Source organism: Scyliorhinus canicula, chromosome 1, assembly GCF_902713615.1.
Source record: "Scyliorhinus canicula chromosome 1, sScyCan1.1, whole genome shotgun sequence".
Taxonomy (NCBI): domain Eukaryota; kingdom Metazoa; phylum Chordata; class Chondrichthyes; order Carcharhiniformes; family Scyliorhinidae; genus Scyliorhinus; species Scyliorhinus canicula.
Window position 1 is genome coordinate 226,652,472 of NC_052146.1, and position 20,853 is coordinate 226,673,324.

At 46.2% G+C, this 20,853-nt stretch overlaps 1 protein-coding gene across 1 annotated transcript in view; it reads right to left on the reverse strand.

The window, feature by feature from the left end:
• The window catches only part of LOC119972198 (chitin synthase chs-1-like), an 88,052-nt gene that overhangs the window by 6,095 nt on the left and 61,104 nt on the right, over positions 1–20,853 (reverse strand). The window contains exons 13-18 of the mRNA XM_038808539.1: positions 19,381–19,732; positions 11,375–11,415; positions 2,928–2,992; positions 2,637–2,747; positions 1,515–1,732; positions 1,354–1,435 (exon numbers count right to left, since the gene is read on the reverse strand). Of these exons, the coding sequence (XP_038664467.1) occupies positions 1,354–1,435; positions 1,515–1,732; positions 2,637–2,747; positions 2,928–2,992; positions 11,375–11,415; positions 19,381–19,732 (869 nt within the window). The remainder of the gene's footprint in view (positions 1–1,353; positions 1,436–1,514; positions 1,733–2,636; positions 2,748–2,927; positions 2,993–11,374; positions 11,416–19,380; positions 19,733–20,853) is intronic.

Genomic DNA, 20,853 nt, shown 5'->3' on the forward strand with positions numbered 1-20,853 from the left:
GGCCACAGGGACCGTTGGGGAACAAAAGAGGCCCCAGCCCGAGAGGCCGGCCCGCCGATCGGTAGGCCCCGACGGTGGGCCAGGCCACAGCGGAGACCCCCCCCCCCCCCCCCCCGGTTCAGATTCCCTGCCCCCTCCACCAGGCCGCCCCCAGTTGCATGCACGCCAAGGTCTTGCTGGCTGAGATAAGGTGTGAATGGTGCCAGCAGAACCCGTTTTTTTGGTGTGGCCGCTCGGCCATCCTGGGCAGAGAATCGCGGGAGGGCCCGTAGAGCGGCCTCAACCGGCGGAGCGCTGACCGCGCCGGCGCCAATTCTCCACTCTCCGGAGAATCGGCGGACCGGCATCGGGGCGGCGTAGCACGATTCGCGCCAGTTCCAGCGATTCTCCAGCACGGACCCGGGGTGAGAGAATCTCGGCCCAAGTCTTGGGACACCTTTGTGAGAGGTAAGGTGCATTTTGGGAGAGGTGAGGTGTCCTTTGGGACGATTTAAAGTAGACATGAAAAGTGGATAACCGCACTGAAATTGTCAACTTTATTTAATCTTAGCATGGATCTTGAGGTCGGCCCAGGTTGGGTACTGGGCGAATTAACATGGAAGGTGGAAGAGAAAGTGGTCAATTCTGCAGAGGCTGGGGGCATGGGTTGGCATGAATGGGGGTGGTGATATAACACAACATGGGTTGACATTGATGGGGCATTGGAAAAGTGTGAGGGAATATGAGCGCTGAGCACTGGAGATGTTTTTCTGTTTCATTCTTTTTTTCCGAGGCAGGCCTTTCTTGCATTCCGCCTCCATGCCCAGCAGGTCATGTGACTGCCTCCAAAGTCTTTTGGGGGCGACGGGCATGACTCCAAGAAAAGCCTTGATCCCCGAATGAAAATGCAAACATCAGGCCACTTTTTCAGGAATCAGCCTCACAAAGTCAGACATTCTCTCAACTCTGCACACCCAAGTCGAGAGTGAAAGTTCAGTTCACTCTAATTACATGGCCGACAGCAGGATATTTATTCATGGCTACAAGTTGGTGGACAACCTACACGTTAATAAATGTGCATGCAGTAAACCTGGAATGATTTTGCAGGTATTTTCTGGGATCACATCTGGGGTGTCATGAGGTAATTTCAAGGACTAATGGATCTTCAAGAAGGTTTCCTGCATTTTCAATTCTGATTTGCTGTTGGCTTACATTGCAAGCAATAAGATACAACGCTTGAAGTGTGACATGAGGGAAGTGTGACAGGAAGTGCAAAGACGACAGGAAGTTGGCATTGAGTGCAAGACTTCTGATATATTATCAATAGTTTTATTCCCTGTCAATAAAATTCAAAGTGAAATGTATCAATCTTACCATTTGCTGATACTTTCCAACACCCTGTTGCGGTTTTATTTCTGTACCTTTATATGCTATAAAGTGGATGAGTGTGTTAATCCTGGGGGGAAAAAAAATTGTTACCACTCCCATAACATTGTAACAATTCTTTGTAAATCAAAATACCTTTTTATTAATACCTGTGGTACAACATGGTGAGGAACTGAATTCCCAATAGCCCAGCGAACGATACCAAGAACATGAAACTGAGTGGCTCGATGGTTAGCATTTCATCTTCTGAAAATATACCATTTGGAAGGATTTTGGGGATCTTGATGTGTATATCTGGACCAATTGCTTGCAGGAAAAATGTTGAAATTATCCAAAGAACGTTAATAATGAAGAACAGAAAAGTGGCCTGAAAAGAATAGAAGGGTTTATTCAATATATGTCTTTATAATGTCCACAAAGGTAATATTCCCATTGAATTAAATGTAATAAATACACATTTCTCAACAATATGGCTTTCTTGTAGCCCTCTCCATGTGGGAACTAAAGTCAACCTAATTAATCAGTTCAAATGTTCAATGGGAGCTCTTAATTCACTTTCATCACTGAGAAAACAGGAACTGTATTTATTGCGGCAGGGTAGCACTGTTGCTTCACAGCTTCAGGGTCCAATGTTCGATTCCCAGCCAGGGTCACTGTCTGTGTGGAGTCTGCACGTTTTCATCGTGTCGGCGTCGGTTTCCTCTGGGTGCTGTGGTTTCCTCCCACAAGTCCCGAAAGACGTGCTGTTAGGTAATTTGGACATTCTAAATTCTGTGCACACGAAGAGACGCTGGAATGTGGCGACTAGGGGCTTTTCAGTAACTTCATTGCAGTGTTAATGTAAGCCTACTTGTGACACTAATAAAGATTATTAATATTATTGAGATACACACCAACAGTGAATCTCCAATTCTTAGTCTTACTGAGGCAGGTTTAACTCAGAGAATGAAGCCACACAAAATGTAACCTTTATCCCATTATCACATACATTTTGCTGTTTTTCAATTAGAAGGCATTTTGCACAATGGTCAAGCATAGACAAGGTGATGTAGAACTAATGGCTGGGCTGTTATATTCAGGAAGCTAAACAGATCAGAGGAAAGTTGGCAATCCATTTCTAATGCTAAACCCCCAAATCTGTTATCTTTTCTTGTGCCTTCCCTACCTCCTTTGTTCCCTCTTTCCACGCACACAAATAATTCAACCTGGTTCAACCTTTGGGATTGAACAAGTGGCCAGATTCAGGGCAGATACCTGTAAGGAGCGTTTACCTTGTTTCTTAGAGACTTCAGTTCCTTTTCTATCTCGGTTTGTCTGTCTTTATCTTCTTCAATTGGTTTAAGATACATGTTGATGAGATCATTCCAGAATGGGTTTTCTGCCTGCAGATAGGAATAGAGAACAATAAGGTCAATAAAAAAGTTATATTCTGTTTGTCTGTCTGAGTAGCATTTTTATTTATATTACAAGTGAATAACTACATACTACAAAAAGGTGTTCACATTACACATTTAAATAAATACACCAGGAAATTAACAGAAATGTCATTAGCAGTAACTTACTTCAGCAAGCTCTTCTTCAGCAAGCTCTATGTGGACTGATTGTTCCTGCAAGTTGCTTATCCAATCTACACAATGAAAGCATAAGGGAAAGATCATTCTCAAAATCTTTGCAATCTGGTCAGTTAAGCAACAACATATCTTTCATTTTGACAATCAACTGCAGATGACCCAAAACTCGATTTGAAAATACAGGGCTGGATTCTCCTTTCCGGGGACTAAGTCCCCATTCCGGTGGGAAAACCGGCGTCAACCACTCTGGCATCAATAGCCCCTGAAAGTTTGGAATTTTCCGCAGTCTGGTGCCTAGGTGGACGGCGGAGGGGTTGACGCCACGCCAGCCAACGCCAAAGGGACTGCATGAGTTTGCGCATGCGCCAAAGGGCCGGCGTGATCTCGCGCATGCATGGAACCGCCGGCATGTTTTCGCGCATGCGCGGGGGGTTCTCTTCTCCGCACCGGCCATGGCGGAGCCCTACAGGGGCCGGCGCGGAAGGAAGGAGTGCCCCCACACACAGGCCCGCCCGCAGATCGGTGGGCCCCGATCGCGGGCCAGTTCACCATGGGCCCCACCCCCTCTGACTTACCTGCCAGCTCCCACTGTGTGGGACCATGTCTAATCCATTCCGGCTGGACTGGCCAAAACGAACGGCCGCCCGGCCCAGAATTGCCAGGGGGCCGTGACCAGCGTGGCGTGAAACTCGCTAGATAAACGGCGGTGGAGAATACGGCAGCCGGCGTCTGGGCAGCGGGACAGGATTCGCGCCGTCCCCTCGGGGATTCTCCGAGCCGGCGTGGGGTCGGTAAATCCCGTTGACTGTCTCTGTGACGTGACACCAGCTGAGTGGGTAGTTAGCACGAGGACAGAAGTAGCAGCGTGAAGTCCGCTAATGTAGTGGGAATTCATGAAAATCAGGCTCACGCATTTCCTGGGTGTGAACCTGATTATGTGACCGGTGGGGAAGATCTTATTTTGAAATCTCAGTGGTGCAAATCTTGTTTTGGCCACTCACAGGATTTAGCAGCCATTATGCACATGGTCAATAGGGCCATTATATCGCAGCCACAGGCCCACCTTCATCCACTTTGATCATTACTGATCACCACCGACGAACAGTGCAGCCGTGTGTACCGCCTACAGGATGCACTGCAGTAATTCGCCAAGGTTCCTTAGACAGCACCTTCCAAACCCACGACCACTTCCATCTAGAAGGACGAGAGCAGCAGATACCTGGGAACCCACCACCTGGAGGTTCCCCACCAAGTCACTCACCACCCTGACTTGGAAATATATCGCTGTTCCTTCACTGCCGCTGCGGCAACATCCTGGAACTCCCTCCCTAACAGCATTGTGGGTGTACCTACACCTCAAGGACTGCAGTCGTTCAAGAAATCAATTTACCACCACCTTCTGAAAGGCAACTGGAGATGGACAATAAATGCTGGCCAAACCAACGATGCTCACATCCCGTAAATGCCTCCAAGAACTCTATTAAATTAGTCAAAGATGAATTCTTTTTAGGAAACTATGTAGACTCTGCATGATTTCTCTGGGATTTTCTAAGTGTCCAGCTGTAACCTCCTTCGTAACAAATTCCAGCATTTTCCTGTGACAGATGTTGTGCTAACTTCCTATATCATCCCCTTCCTTTTTGAATAGAGGACCTCTATTCACTATTTTCCAATCTGATGGGACCTTTCCAAAGTTTAAGGAATTTTGGAATAGTAAAATCAATGCATCTGCTATCTTAGTAGCAATTTGCTTGAAGACTCTAGAATGAAATCCAGCAGGTCCTGGGGACATGTCAGCTTTTAGTTTTAATAATTTTCTCAATCTCCTTTCCCTGGTGATTGTAATTGTTTTAAATTCCTCCATTCCTTTCACCTCTTGATGCACAAATCTGGGATTTCATTTGTATCCTCTGCAGTGAAGATAAACACAAATGTCTGTTCAACTCATCAGCCATTTCCTTATTTTCCATTATTAAATCCCCATTCACACTCTTTTGAGAACCATCACTTATTTTATTTACTCTTTTCCTTTTTATATACATGTAGAAACTCTATTTGTTTTTAATATTTCCAGCTGGCTTTCTCTTATGCTCCAATTTCTCCTTCCTCATTATTTTAATCATCCTTTGCTATATTTTAAATTCTGTGAGATCTTCTGACCCGCCACTAATCTTCATGGAATTGTGTGCTTTTTCCTTCAATTTGATACTTTTTCCCATCCTTAAACAGTCTGGTCTACATATGATTCCAGATCCACAGCAATGTGATTAACTCTTAACTGCCCTCTGAAATGGCCTAGCAGGTCACTCAGTCAAGGGCAATTGGGGATGGGCAACAAATGATGGCCCAGCTAGTGAAGCCCGCATCCAAGAATAAAGAAAAAAAAATGATGTCTCAGTGTACATACCATATCTTAAATACCATACTCTGTGATTGGCTGAAGACTAGTGTGCTGCTTGATAAAGCTCGCCTTCCAGGCTAACCTTCCCAATCTGATTCATCCAATCTATTTGTAGATTTAAAGCACCCATTACTATCACTACACCTTTGTCACAAGCCCCACTATTTCTTCCTGTATACAAACTATAGTGTTGGTACTGTTAGGGGGCAGATAAACTACTCCCACGGGTTACTATTTTTTATCTCTACCAAAATTACATCTTGATCTTTAGAAGTAAGGGCATTCCTAATGTACTAATGCTATTCTAAATTTACAAAGCAACCCCACCACCTTTTTCCTAGTTGCCTGTGCTTCTAAAATGCCATGTACTCTTGAATATTTCTGGCCGAGCCATGGTCATCTTGTAGCCATGTCTCTATTATGCCTCAGATCAATACAAATTTATTTCTATTTGTGCTCTCAATTTGTCTGTCTTTGTGATAGCGTAGACCCTTTAAGGATGTGGGCTCAATGAACCACATGACTGGCTCAGGGCCAATCACGTGGGTGCATACAAACCCTGGCCAATAGGGAGTAAGCGTGGGACCCTGGGAGCAGAACCCTGGGCCATGTGAACCCTGGAACTGAAGTGGCCAGACCTGTTATATTGAGTTATGTGCCTGTTACTTACCTACCTTTGCCTTTCATCAATAAACCCCTTTGTTAACTACTGGAAGCCTCCAGTGTGTGTCTCAAGTCACCGCATTAGTAAAAAGGTAAAAGGTTCAATTGTAGCCTGCAGTATTCCATGATTTGAGGCAAGAAGGAAGCAGCACTTGAAAAAGGAAAGAAGCTCCAGCAAGTGTTTGGAACCATTAAATTGTGGTGAAAATGCCTATCATCAGTAACTAGACAAGTTTGACCAAAGGGCTAAAGATTGGAGTCAGCACATTGAAGGGTTCTGACCCAAACATATAATTTAATAAGGAACCTCATATCCCCGGAGGAACCTGACCTTAAGATCTTTAATCAGATAGTTTAGTTGGTCAAAGAACACTTCAACTCAAGGCTCTTGATTATCCTCCAACGTTATAAATTTAAATTTTGCCTGACTGGCTGATTTGTGGGATCCATAACCTCAATATCCAGGAGAAACTCCTGGCTGAAACCACCATAATGTTAGAAAAAGCAATTGAGATACCTCAGGCAATGTAGTGCGCCAAGAAAGGTGCCACTGAGCTCCAAAACATGAAGGGGATGTCAAACAAGTATGGGGTGGCATGACCATGAGGTGTGCAGCAGGATCGACAAGCACAGCAGAAAACCAGATACAGTCCTCAGGACTGGACTGGGGTCAAAGGGCTGGGAAAGGAACAGAGTGTCAACCCTAGTCAGAAGTGGATTGCTTTCTTTGTGGGGAACCATCCCCAAGAGACCTGCCATATCCGGGATTTCACGTGTTTCCGATGCCATCGTAGGGGTCACATTCTAGCACGTTGCCACACTAGGCAAATTGCGTCAAGGCAAAAATAATACAACAGAAACAGTCCATATCACCACAGAACATATTGGCGAAGAGCTCTGTAGAAGAGCATGCAATGTATCGGTTCAATGCCGTTCAGTTGAATAAGACGGCCCCAATTGAAATTGTTCTCAGCCCCTCAAAATGGATGTTGACACAGGACTTGGCTGACCATTGTGAGAGAACAGACTTTCAAGTATATCCGTGATGGAACTCAGCCGTTACGTTTGAACAGTACCACAGCTAGACTTTCCACTTACACTGGGTGAACTATTAAAATCCTTGGTACCACACCAGTGGCGTACAAAGAGCAAGTGGCTGATTTGCCCTTGGTCGTCTTGGAAGGGCACAGACCTAGCCTGATGGGAAGAGATTGGTTACAGAAGATTTTGACTCAATTGTCTGGAAAATTTTTAAATTCAAGATGTCCTGAGGCGGTATAGAGTTGTAGAGGGTTACAGCATGGAAACAGTCCCTTCGGCCCAACTTGTCCATGCCGCCCAGTTTTTACCACAAAGCTAGTCCCAATTGCCCTCATTTGGCCCATATCCCTCTATACCCATCTTACCCATATAACTATCTAAATGCTTTTTAAAAGACAAAATTGTACCTGCCTCCACTACTGCCTCTGGCAGCTCGTTCCAGACGCTCACCACCCTCAGTGTGAAAATTTGCCCCTCTGGACCCTTTTGTATCTCTCCCCTCTCACCTTAAATCTGTGCCCCCTAGTTTTAGACTCCCCTACTTTGTGAAAAGATCTTGACTATCTACCTCATCTATGCCCTCATTATTTTATAGACCTCTATAAGTTCATCCCTGAGCCTCCTGTCCAGCCATGTTTTGTACACTCTCCCTGTGTTTTATTTCTTTAGCCTTACTAGACCCATTCACTGAGTTCCCCACAGTTTCTACACTCTGTACTGTAGCCCTTTTTGATTTTTAACTTTAGTTTCTCTGCCTTTCACTTTCCCCCTTACTGTCCGTTGTTTCTGACCCCATTTTACTTCTCTCCGACTTCCTTCATTGGTTCCCATCCCCCTGCCACATTAGTTTAAATCCTCTCCAACAGCGCTAGCAAACACTCCCCTATGACATTGGTTCCAGTCCAGTATGAAGACATTTTTCACAAAGAACTGAGTCAGATCAAAAGCATCAAGGCCAAAATCTATGTCAATCTGGATTTTTAGAGCCTGACCAGTTCCTTATGCTTTGCATCAAAAGGTTGAAGCTGAGTTTAAGAAATTAGAACAGCTGACTATAAACAGACTGGTTCAGTTCTCTGAGGGGGTGACACTCATAGTCCCCATTTTAATTCGATTGGAATTTGTGGGGACTACAAACTAACCATAAATCAGGCTGCCCAGGTGGAGGACCTCTACGGCAAGTTGGTGGGGGAGCCTCACCTACTCAAAATTGAATCTTAGTTATACATACCTGCAATCAGAATTGGATGAAGAGTCCCAGATGGAGTTTGCCACAATAAACACCCACAGGGGCCTCTTTCAGTGCACAAGATTACCATTGGGCATCACTTCAGCCTGTGCTATTTTCAGTTGCATGATGGAAAATTTCCTCCAGGCAATTCCCAAAGTGTTGGCCTACCTCAACAATGCTCTACTCACCAGCATCACCCCCAAAAAGCACATCTAGCCTGGAGGAAGTATTAAAGTGGTTTCGGGACATTTCATGTTGATAACAGATATGCATCCCCTGAAGGAGAAGGCCAAGGCTATACGTGAAGTCCCGGCACCCAAAAATGTAAGGGAGCTCAAATCCTTCCATGGTATGGTAAATTATTATGGAAGATTCATTTTGAATTTAGCCACAACATTGGCACCATTCCACCAGCTACTAAAGAAGCCTGAGCGGTGGCAATGGAGGGAGCCCCTTGAGGAAGCTTTTCGAGTGGTGAAGCACGCCTTGCAGCCCTCGAACCTCTTGGTTCACTTTGACCTTGGGAAACCGATCGTGCTCACATACAATATAGAGGCAGTTTTATCTCACAAGATGGGAGGTAGTTCTGAGTGACTTATCACCTAGGGCTCAAGGACCCCGTACGGGCCATCCTCTCCTTTTAGGCAGCACGGTAGCATTGTGGATAGCACAATCGCTTCACAGCTCCAGGGTCCCAGGTTCAATTCCGGCTTGGGTCACTGTCTGTGCGGAGTCTGCACATCCTCCCCGTGTGTGCGTGGGTTTCCTCCGGGTGCTCCGGTTTCCTCCCACAGTCCAAAGATGTACAGGTTAGGTGGATTGGCCATGATGAATTGCCCTTAGTGTCCAAAATTGCCCTTAGTGTTGGGTGGGGTTACTGGGTTATGGGGATAGGGTCGGGTGCTCTTTCCAAGAGCCGGTGCAGACTCGATGGGCTGAATGGCCTCCTTCTGCACTGTAAATTCTATGAAATTATATGACCCTTTCAGAAGCAGAATGGAACTATGCCCAAATTGAGAAAGAGGGCTTAGCAATCATGTATGATGTAAAGAAATTCTACCAATGTATGAATGAATGGCGAATTGGCATAAAGAAATGAAAATAATGAAAATCGCTTATTGTCACAAGTAGGCTTCAATGAAGTTACTGTGAAAAGCCCCGAGTCACCACATTCCGGTCCCTGTTCGGGGAAGCTGGTATGGGAATTGAACCGTGCTGCTGGCCTGCCTTGGTCTGCTTCAAAAACCAGCAATTTAGCCCAGTGTGCTAAACCAGCCCCTAGACACATACCATAATGGGAAGCATGGTGGCACAGTGGTTAGCACTGCTGTCTCACAGCACCTGGGAGCCAGGTTCAATTTGGGCCTTGGGTGATTGTCTGTTCGGAGTTTGCACGTGCTCCCTCTGCATGGGTTTCCCCCTGGTGCCCGGCTTCCTCCCAAAGTCCAAAGATATGCGGGTTAGGTGGATTGACCATGCTAAAGTTTCCCCCTCGTGTCCAGGGTTGTGCAGGTTAGTTTATGGGGTTATGGGGATAGGGTGGAATGGACAGGGGAGTGGACATAGATAGAGTGATCTTTCAAAAGGTCAATGCAGACTCGATGGGCGAATGACCTCCTTCTGCAATGTAGGGATTCTGTGATTCTCTGATTCATAAGTCACTACTGGAACTGTTAAGGGAAGACAAGATATACCATCCATAGCCTCAGCTAGGTTGAAGTGTTGGGCCTTGCTGCTTATGACCAACAATTATACTTTCCAGCACTGGTCCGGCCCACAGATTGCCAATGCAGATACATTGAGCTGACTCCTCCTGCCGAAGTGTGTCCCATCCTCACCAATACCCCAGGAGATCATTTTGGTTTTAAACTTCCGAGACAACCTGTCAGTGTTGGCCGGGCACATTCATAAATGGACTTAGACTGACCCAATACTATCAAAGGTGAAGACAATGATACAGACTGGGTGGCACTATGAGAAATATGAGCAATTAAGCTCCTATTTTACCCATCAGGATGAATTGTCCTGCCAGGCTGGTGTGATCTTATGGGGATAACGAGTAATCGTTCCGCCTCCAGCCATGGGACTCCTCTTACAGGAGCTGCATAATGCCCACCCGGGGCAGACAAAGATAAAAATAGTAGCATGCAGTTACGTCTGGTGGCAGGCATAGAAAAGCAATTTAAGAATTGGTAAAAGGTAATTTTGCTGGCTGGACGGATTGCACCCAGTCAGGGCAAGTGTCATATATGGTCAATGTAACTGGGAGGACTGTTGACTACTTGAGGAGTCGGAGGGGGTGACAGTTTGGAGCCAACAAGTTCACTGGTGTTATAGACACTTCTGTAAATGCCTCTGACCAGAGGGAGCCGAGGACTCCTGAAACCACTCAGCCAGCTGCACCTATGGAAGCTAGTGAAGCCAGCTCTCTGTCATTGAGGTGGTGCCTCCTGAAGTCTAAACGGTTGCACACAAGATGTCGACCTCATCTACTAACGTGGGTGGGCTGCGGAGGTCCGGGAGGACTTGGGGGGTCTCCGGATTGATTGCCATTTTAATGGGCTCTCTTTCCCCTGTTGTTCTTTGTTATGTTTGTAAACTCTGTACTTAGTTTTTTGTGTTGTACGTTATATGGTACTTAAGGGGGCCAGGATGTGGTAGCGTGGCCCCTTTAAGAGGGCAGCTCGACAGACCACATGACCGGCTTGAGGCCAATCTCATGGAAGCCTGCACAATAGGGAATTTGGGACCCAGGGCAGTGTGGATCCCGGAGTTGAAGTGACCAGACCTGATATATTGAGCTCTGTGCTTGTTACTTCCCTGCCTTTACCTTTCATCAATAAAGCCCTTTGTTAACTACTGGAAGCCTCCAGCGTATGTCTCACCACAGTCTTGTGGAAAATGTTAGGTACATTTAGATACAAAACCTTTAATTCTGTCATTTTACTACCTTTGCAACATCTGCTGGAAAAAATTCCTGCAATACTAATAACAATTAGGCTTGTGATGGACATTGATTTCTGGAAGGCCTGTCAATTAAATTCTTTGTCTATGTAAAAAAAAAACAATGTCTGGATTTTCTATAACCTTATTAATACTCACTATCTTCAACTCTTGGCTCCATTTCTTCTTCTTCAATTACACTGAAGGAAAATAATCAAATAGCACTTGAACAATTTTTTAAAGACTTCAAATTTAGAACATCATGCAACATAATAATACTAGGAAATATAAAATATACACAGGGAAATGTCACAAATGAACACTGTCAATTTTTTGATTTCAAAGACAGGACCGAACAAAAAAATAAAAGGAATTAAAGGGATAAATATAAATATTTCAAAGATACACCCAGAACTCTCACGGACACAGCACAACACGGAATGGAAAAGTAGGGGAATGGAAAAGTAGGGGAATGGAAAGAAGGGACTTGATTTTAACTCTGTGCACCTGGATGTGGTTTGAATGGGTTAAAATTGGGCCTGTAAAGGTCCTTCCTGTTCGTTTCCTTATTTCCTATTTCTTTTACTTTGTTGTTATCGTTTTTTGTCCCATGGATCATTAATTGACATTTAACTTTAAGGGACTCAAAAGTTGCAAAATAGAACACTATACTGTGAAGATTTACATAGAAGCATACATAGAAAATAGAAGCAGAAGGAGGCCATTTGGCCCTTTGAGCCTGCTCCGTCATTCATTGTGATCGTGGCTGATCATCAAGTTCAATGGGCACGATTCTCCGCCCCCCACGACGGGTCGGAGAATAGCGGGAGGGCCTTCCCGACATTTTTCCCGACCTCCCGCTATTCTCCCCCCACCCCCCCCCCCCCCCCCCCCCCACCCCCACGCCCGCCCCCCGACACGAATTTACGGCGAGCAGCGATTCTCCCCTAGCCGATGGGCCGATTTCCCAGGCCTTTACGGCCGCTTTCACGAACGGCAACACACCTGCTCTCACCGTTCGTGAAAACGGCCGCAAAGTGCCGTTCTGGATAACCATGGCACCGATTGGCACGGCCGCGGTGCCATGGGCTCGCGATTGGTTGCCACCAATCGCGGGCAGCGGGTCTGAACCCCGCGCACTCTTTGTTCCTCCGCCGCCCCGCTGGATCAGTCCGCGGGGCGGCTGAGGGGCATACCAGCCCGCGCATGCGCGGGTATCACGCTTATGCGTGATGACGTCATCCGCGCATGCGCAGGTTGGAGCCGTCCAATCCGCGCATGCGCGGCTGACGTCATCGTGCGCGTCAGCCGCCATTAGCTTTGGCGCGCGGGCTTAGCGAATTTTGCTAAGACTGCGATGCCGAGGTTCACGGGGCCCCGCTGCTAGCCCCGACCGGGGAGCAGAATCGGGTCCCGGGAGGTGGAGCGGAGGCTGCCGGGAAACACGGCCGGTTTCACGGCAGCCTTCACGACTCTCCGCATTTGCGGAGAATCACGCCCAATATCCTGATCCCTCCTTCCCCTCATATCCCTTAATCCCTAAGAGCTATATTTAATTCCTTCTTGAAATTACACAATGTTTTGGCCTCAACTACTTTCTGATGTAGTGAAATCCACAGATTCACCACTCTCTGAGTGAAGAAATTTCTTCTAACCTCAGGCCTAATCCCTTACCCCTTATCCTCAAACTATGACCCCTAGTTCTGGACCCGCCCCCCCCCCCCCCCCCCCCCCCACCCCCCATCCAAATCATTAATATATAGTTCCCTCATCCAAATCATTAATATATAATGTGAACAGTTGGGGTCCTATCACCCTGTGTACCCCACTAGTCACTGCCTACCAATCGGAAAATTACCCATTTATTCCAACATTTTGCTTCCTGTCTGCTAACCAGTGTGAGGGGTTTGCCTCCTCATCAACTCCTCCTGGTGCTCGGACGTGGCGATCATGGTGAGCCACTGGTACCCGGACCTGGAATACCTGACGGTGAAGTGCCGCCTATACTAACTTCCAAGGGAGTTCACTTCTGCCATCATCACGGCAGTCACACTCCAGGCGGATGTGAAGAAGGTGCTTGATGAATTGTACACCACTATAAATACGAAGGCCTTGTTCATCGTGGCCGAGGATTCAACCATGCCAACCTCAAGAGTGTACTGCCAAAATTGCACCAACACATCTCCTGTACCACTAGGGGCCCCAGCATCCTTGACCACCACTACAAACATATCAAGGGCGCCTACAGATCCATCCCCCGTCCGCACTTCGGAAAATCCGCCCACAAGACGGTGCTCCTTCTTCCAGCATACAAGCAGAAACTCATGAGGGAGAATCCGGTTAAGAAGGTCATGTTATGCTGGTCCAAGGTAAAAGAAGTGCTCCTACGCAACTGCTTGGAGTCAGTGGACTGGTCCACATTCAAGAATTTAAAGGCCATCCTAAACGAGTATGCCACCACCGTCACAGACTTCATCAATAATTGTGTAGAAGACTGCCAAAGAAGGTAGTACATGCGTTCCTCAACTGGGAACCATGGACAACTGCTGAAGGCTAGGTCTGAGGCGTTCAAGACAGGCGATCCTGACCTATACAAGAAATCCAGGTACGACCTCCGCAAAGGCATCAGGGATGCCAAAAGACAATACCAGACTAAGCTAGAATCACAGACTAACGGTACAGATTCTTGTTGGTTGTGGCAAGTCTTAAACAACAGAATGGACGACAAAGCAAAGCCGAGTAGAATCTCAGCAGCAGTGCACCTCTCTCTGATGAACTCAATGCATTCTATGCTGGGTTCGAGCAGAAACCAGCAAACTGTTGTCAACTGCCCCAGCAGCCATGGACCCACCGTCACAGCTTCCGAAGTCAGATCGGCCTTCTTGAAAGTGAACCTTCAGAAAGCAATGTGTCCTGACATAACCCCTGGTTGTGCACTCAGATCATGCATAGACCAACTGGCGGTGTGTTCGCGGACATCTTCAATCTCTCCCTACTCCGTTCCAAGGTTCCCAACTGCTTCAAGAAGACCATCGGTGCCAAAGAAGAACCAGGCCACGTGCCTCAATGACTACCATCCAGTGGCCTTGACATCAATCATTATGAAGTGCTTTGAGTGTTTGGTCAAAAAACACATCAACTCCATGCTTCTAGAATGCCTTGATCCATTGCACTTTTTATACCGCCACACCAGTCCACATCTTCCTGTCAGTCTCCTACGTCAGACTCCTATTCATTGACTACAGCTCCTCCTCAACATCATAATCCCAGCCAAGCTCATATCTAAACTCCAAAACCTAGGACTTAGCTCCTCCCTCTGCAATTGGATCCTCAACTTCCTGACCCACAGACCACAATCGGTAAGGCTAAACAACAACACCTCCTCAACGATAGTCCTTAACACCGGGGCCCTGCAAGGCTGCAAACTTAGCCCCTTGCTGTACTCCCTATACACCACGACTGCGTGACAAAATTTGGCTCCAACTCAATCTACAAATTGGCTGATGACACGGCGGTAGTGGGGCAGATCGCAAACAATGATGAGTCAGAGTACAGGAGGGAGATAGGGAACGTAGTGCGTGGTGCAATAACAACAATATCTCCCTAACATCAGCAAAACGAAGGAGCTGGTCATTGATTTCAGGAATCAAAGTATTGTACACACCCCTATCTGCAATGTGCCAACGTGGAGTTGGTTGATAGCTTCAAATTCCTTCGTGTTCACATCACCAACAACCTTCTTGGTCCACCCACATCAACGCTGCAACCAAGAAAGCACAACAGCACCTATACTTCCTCAGGAAACTACATTGGCTTTTACCAATTTTTACAGATGCATCATAGAAAGCATCCTATCACAGCCTGGTATGGCAACTGCTCAGCCCAAGACCATAAGAAACTACAGAGAGTCGTGAACACAGCCCAGTCCACCACGTGGACCCGCCTCCTATCCATTCGCTCTGTCTACATGTCCCGCTGCCTTGCAAAGGCGGGCAGCATAATCAAAGGCCCCTTCCACCTGAATTATTCTCTCTTCCAATTTCTTCCATTGGACAGGAGATACATAAGTCCGAGAACATGCACTAACAGATTCAAAAAAAGCTTCTTCCCCGCTGTTACCAGACTCCTGAATGACCCTCTTATGGACTGAACTGATCTCTTCATGTATCTTCTCAAATGAGTAGTACTACACTCAGTATGCTTCACCCAAAGTCTATGTATTTACATTGTATATTTATTGTATGCCCTATGTTTATCATGTATGGAATGATCTGTCTGGACTGCATGCAGAACAATACTTTTCACTGTACCTTGGTACACGTGACAATAAATCCAAATCCAAATCAGCTTGCTATCCACAATACCATGCGCTTTAACTTTACATAGTAATCTGCTATGTGCGAACTTGTCGAAAGCCTTCTGAAAGTCGAATTAAACCACATCCACCAGTTTTTCCTGGTCAACTTTACTAGTTACATCTTCAAGGAATTCTAGTAGATTTGTCAAGCATGATTTCCCTTTCGTAAATCCATGTTGATTTTGTCTGATTATACCACTGCTTTCCAAATGCTGTGCTATGAAATCCTTGATAATGGACTCCAGCAACTTCCCTACTACCGATGTTAGGATCACTGATCTATAGTTCGCTATTTTCTCTCTACCTCCCTTTTTGAATAGCAGGACTATATGGGCAGCATGGTAGCACAGTGGTTAGCACTGGTGCTTCACAGCTCCAGAATCCAAGCTTCGATTCCCAGCTTGGGTCACTGTCTGTGTGGAGTCTGCACGTTCTCCCTGTGTCTGCGTAGGTTTCCTCCAGGTGCTCTGGTTTCCTCCCACAAGTCCCGAAAGACGTGTTGTTAGGTGAATTGGACATTCTGAATTCTCCCTCTGTGTACCTGAACAGGCACCGGAATGTGGCGACTAGGGGCTTATCACAGTAACTTCATTGCAGTGTTAATGTAAGCCTACTTGTGTCAATAAATATTATTATTCTTATTATATTAGCAATCCTTCAATCTGTAAGAACCATTCCAGAGTCCAAAGAATTTTGGAAAATGACCACCAATGGATCTATTATGTCTAGGGCCACTTCCCTAAGTACTCTGGGATGAAAATTACCAGGCTCTGGCAATTTATCCATCTTCAATCCTATTAATTTCCCAAAACTATTTCTCTACTAATATACATTTCCTTCAGCTCCTCTCTAAAATTTGTGTTACTCAAAACTTCCGGTACATTATTCCTGTCTTCCTTTGTGTAGACAGAAGCAAAGTATGAATCTGGTTCCTCAGCCATTTAGAATTTATATTTTGAATAGAAGAGCTCAGACTTTATGGCACTTGAGAGATTCAGTTCAATTGGTTGGCTAGAGGCCAATGGATTGGCATGGGATCGTATTCTGCCTGGCAACAGACAGTTATTAGGCTCTGCCAGGTGGGGTTTTTTCAGAGGACCCGGCAGAACTTTCTTGGACGCTGAAAGGAAAAGCTGTGTTTTGCTCTTGTTCTCTGTTTTGGCCATATGTTTCCTGCCTGCTGTTTCTGAGTGTGCAAAGAAGTATCGGGACTCTGATGAGTCTACAGTGAACATCCTTACAGACTGAAAGCAACGATATCCAACTGGAGGCCCAGTCGGAAATAGAATCATAGAATTTACAGTGCAGAAGGAGGCCATTTGGCCCATCGGGTCTACACTGGCCCCTGAAAGAGCACCCTATCTAAGCCCACAGCTCCACCCTATCCCTTTAACCCATCAACCCCACCTAACGTTTGGAATCTGTGGGGCAATTTAGCGTGACCAATTCACCTTACCCGCACATCTTTGGACTGTGGGAGGAAACCAGAGCCCACAGAGGAAACCCACGCAGACACAGGGAGAATGTTCAGATTCTGCACAGACAGTTTCCCGAGTCAGGAATCGAACCCGGGACCCTGGTGCTTAGAAGCAAAAGTGCTAACCACTGTGCTACCGTGCCAATCTAACTGGAGGATGTCAATCTGAAACGAAGACTTTTATCCTTTTACTTCGAGTATTATTTTTACATCCCTCCTTCCCCCTGTGTTTGTCTTAGAATCATAGAATTTACAGTGCAGAAAGAGGCCATTCAGCCAATCGAGTTTGCACCAGCCCTTGGAAAGAGCACCCAACTGAAGCCCACGCCTCCACCCTATCTCGATAACCCAGTAACCCCACCCAACCTTTTTGGACACTAAGGGCAAGTTAGCTTGGCCAATCCACCTAACCTGCACATTTTTGGACTGTGGGAGGAACCCAGAGGAAACACATGCAGACACGAGGAGAATGTGCAAACTCCACACAGACAGTTACCCAAGGCTGGAATTGAACCCGACTCCCTGATGTTGTGAGGCAGCAATGCTAACTCTGTGGTGCCGTGATATCTTGTGTGTGCGTATCGGGGATGGGGTGAGTTAAAACGGTAGGGGGGGGGTTAGAAATTAGGTAGTAGTCAACCAGTCGTATTTGTTGCTTCTTTAATTATAGTTATTATTATTAATAAATTAATATTCATTAAACACAATTATTAATTGTGTTTAAATTTACAAACCTGGTGCGGGATTCTCCAATAATGGGGCTATGTCCTCACGGCCGCAAAAAAACGCAGGCGAATCACTCTGGACTTACCTGGAGAAAGTACAGAGAGATTCTCCGATTTGTAGGGGGCTCGCAGGGCACCGGAGTAGTCCTTGCAGCTCTGGCTGCCGATACGGAGCCCTGCATTTCTGGTCTGGGGTCCGCGCATGCGTACGGCCACGGCCTGCGTCGGCTGCCCCGCGAGACACGGCCACCCACACCGCGGACCGGCACCAAGAAGATAGCCCCTCCCCTTCAGATCGCGCGCGCCCGTGGATCGGTGACCCCCCATCGATAGCCTGGCCATCCTGGAGGCCCCCCCCTGTGAATGAGCCCCCCGGCCCCCAGCAGGGTGGCCGTGGACTGGGTCCGCACTAACTCAGGGCGTCATAACAGGCTCCCTAATTCCAAATATGGTACAAAGAATAATGTGGGTGACTAGGAGAAATATGAAGTTTCAGATGTGTAGAAATACTTGCAAGCATACTTGAATTTAATTTCATTCAAACAACGTCAAGGAAAATTTTCTTCTATGAATCTTGAAATAATTTTCTTGGACTCCTGTCATCCTAGTTTCTGGAAAAAATGTAGCTAATCTTTCTCATGCTTATCAATGCAAATGAAAACACTCAGAATCTTCATTTGAAAACTGAATTTTCTCTCCCTTTCCCACCCCTACCTAAAAATATAACTGAAATAATATAATCCTATGAACAATCAGAATACCAACCTCAATTTAAGACATCAAAAAATAAATCAAGAGGGTGGGAATGGTAGGTAAGTTATGCACCTGCATGGACAATGACTCCAGCACCAAGTAGCCATCTCCAGAGTCAGAACAACACTGAATAAGTCAAGCCCAAATAAAGCTGACATTCCAAACAGCCAAATGACCCTCTCCTCCCTCTCCATCATACTAAACAGAGAGAATCATAGATAAGGGGGAACCTGATAAAGAGGCCGATTATAAAGTCTGTGCTCTCTCATGATGCAAGAAGGTCCAGTGACTAATCAGGGCAGCACGGTAGCATTGTGGATAGCACAATTGCTTCACAGCTCCAGGGTCCCAGGTTCGATTCCGGCTTGGGTCACTGTCTGTGCAGAGTCTGCACATCCTCCCCGTGTGTGCGTGGGTTTCCTCCAGGTGCTCCGGTTTCCTCCCACAGTCCAAAGATGTGCAGGTTAGGTGGATTGGCCATGATAAATTGCCCTTAGTGTCCAAAATTGCCCTTAGTGTTGAGTGGGGTTACTGGGTTATGGGGATAGGGTGGAGGTGTTGACCTTGGGTAAGGTGCTCTTTCCAAGAGCCGGTGCAGACTCGATGGGCCGAATGGCCTCCTTCTGCACTGTAAATTCTGTAAAAATCCTTGCAAGTTATAAGGGGCAACTTGAGAAGCCAATTTCATCCAACAAAATATATCAATCAAAAGTTAATAACTAAACCTTCGGAACAAAAGAATCTCAAACACATTGGGAGGTTGGACTGTTACCTGCTTGAAGAATTTAATATGAAAACTGCAGCAATTTATGCAGCCTTTGAATAGTGCAAATTACGTCAAAAGCAAAGTTACCTGTCTGCATATTGAGTTCGTTCCTTTTTATCCTCTTTGACTGAAAATTCAATATCCCAGCAGATGCATTTACATTTCTTTTCATATCGCAGAAGCTGCTCAGGCTTCTTTTTCTTCATTTTCTCCGGAGTGGCTGTTTCACGTGTGCCCCATGAAACGTCATTCATGTTTACCATGGAGTAAATTGGCAACAGCAAGTATCCACTGGGGATACAAATGATGTACAGCAGTCCATAAATAACAAGGGGGAATTCCTGGGGATGCAGCATTGCTGTTGAGACGAAGAGGATTATCATGGAGATGAAGAACAAACCTGTCGGAGTGATAAAGGTGTTTTCTTTGACCATTTCACCTAAAAGCACAGAACATGATGTTAGCAATACAGAAATAGTTCATGGCTCATCTTTCCCAACAGAGTGCAGGTGAATGTGTGAAAATGAGCTTATGTTCACATGAAACCCCTGTAGCCACCTGAGTTGGCCACTTCCCCACACAAAATGGAGAAACACAAAGACAGCAGGGAAAATTGGACAATACTAGAGAAACAAGCAGTTTTGCAGAGTTCCTGTGTATTCTGCCTGCAAAGAAAGCAGACAGCACCGAAACCAGCAGTTTGCATATTAATGAGCGATCCCCGGGAACAATGGATACAACGATTAGCTACATTTGGGACATTCTATGGCAGGTCAGACTTCTCGGTGCCAATGGCAGTCTGAAACAAAGGAGACAAACAAGCCAGGGAGAACCGCCCAGTGATCGAGAAACGGCCCCAGTATTGGGGAATTCAAACCAATCAATGGGTATGAGATCCAATCGATTGAAAGTACGCTCGGGGTCCGCCCAAAAGGGCGCGGAGCCCCTGGGACCTATAAAAGACAGGTCCCAAGTTCAGTTCACTCTCTTAGCCGGCCCTCCCAGCAGAGCACCTTAGCAGCTCTAGAAGAACTTGACCGTAAGAAGGAGAGGCCTGGCCAATTGCTGCACCACCAAGTAAGTGTCATACAATGCACGCTACGAGATAGACACTCCTGACCCCTTAGTCCATACCAGCTGGAAGCCTGCAGATCCAGTACAGAGCAAGAGGCCATTGTTCCCTGATCCGGCGGGTTCCCTTATCCAGATAAGTATTGGCCTATTAGGGTTAGGAATAGTTTAGTCTTTTAGTATTATATGCATGAGTAGCGAATAATTGTGTATTAATGAACGTGTCTTGTTTTGAACCTTACTAATTGGTGTATTGAGTCATTGATCTGAACTTGAACTTGAACCTCGTGGTGGTATCATAAGGATACCTGGCGACTCTAGAGCTCAGTAATAAAACAGAGCCAATTGAGTGTAAAGCGCACGCACCAGAACGAGCAACACCCCTCGTCTAATTTTTCTTTTATTGAGCTATTTATGGCTTTGTAACAGTAATAGAAGAAACAGTGCACATACAAATATAAACGTAGTGCAAACGCCGTCTTCCTCCCT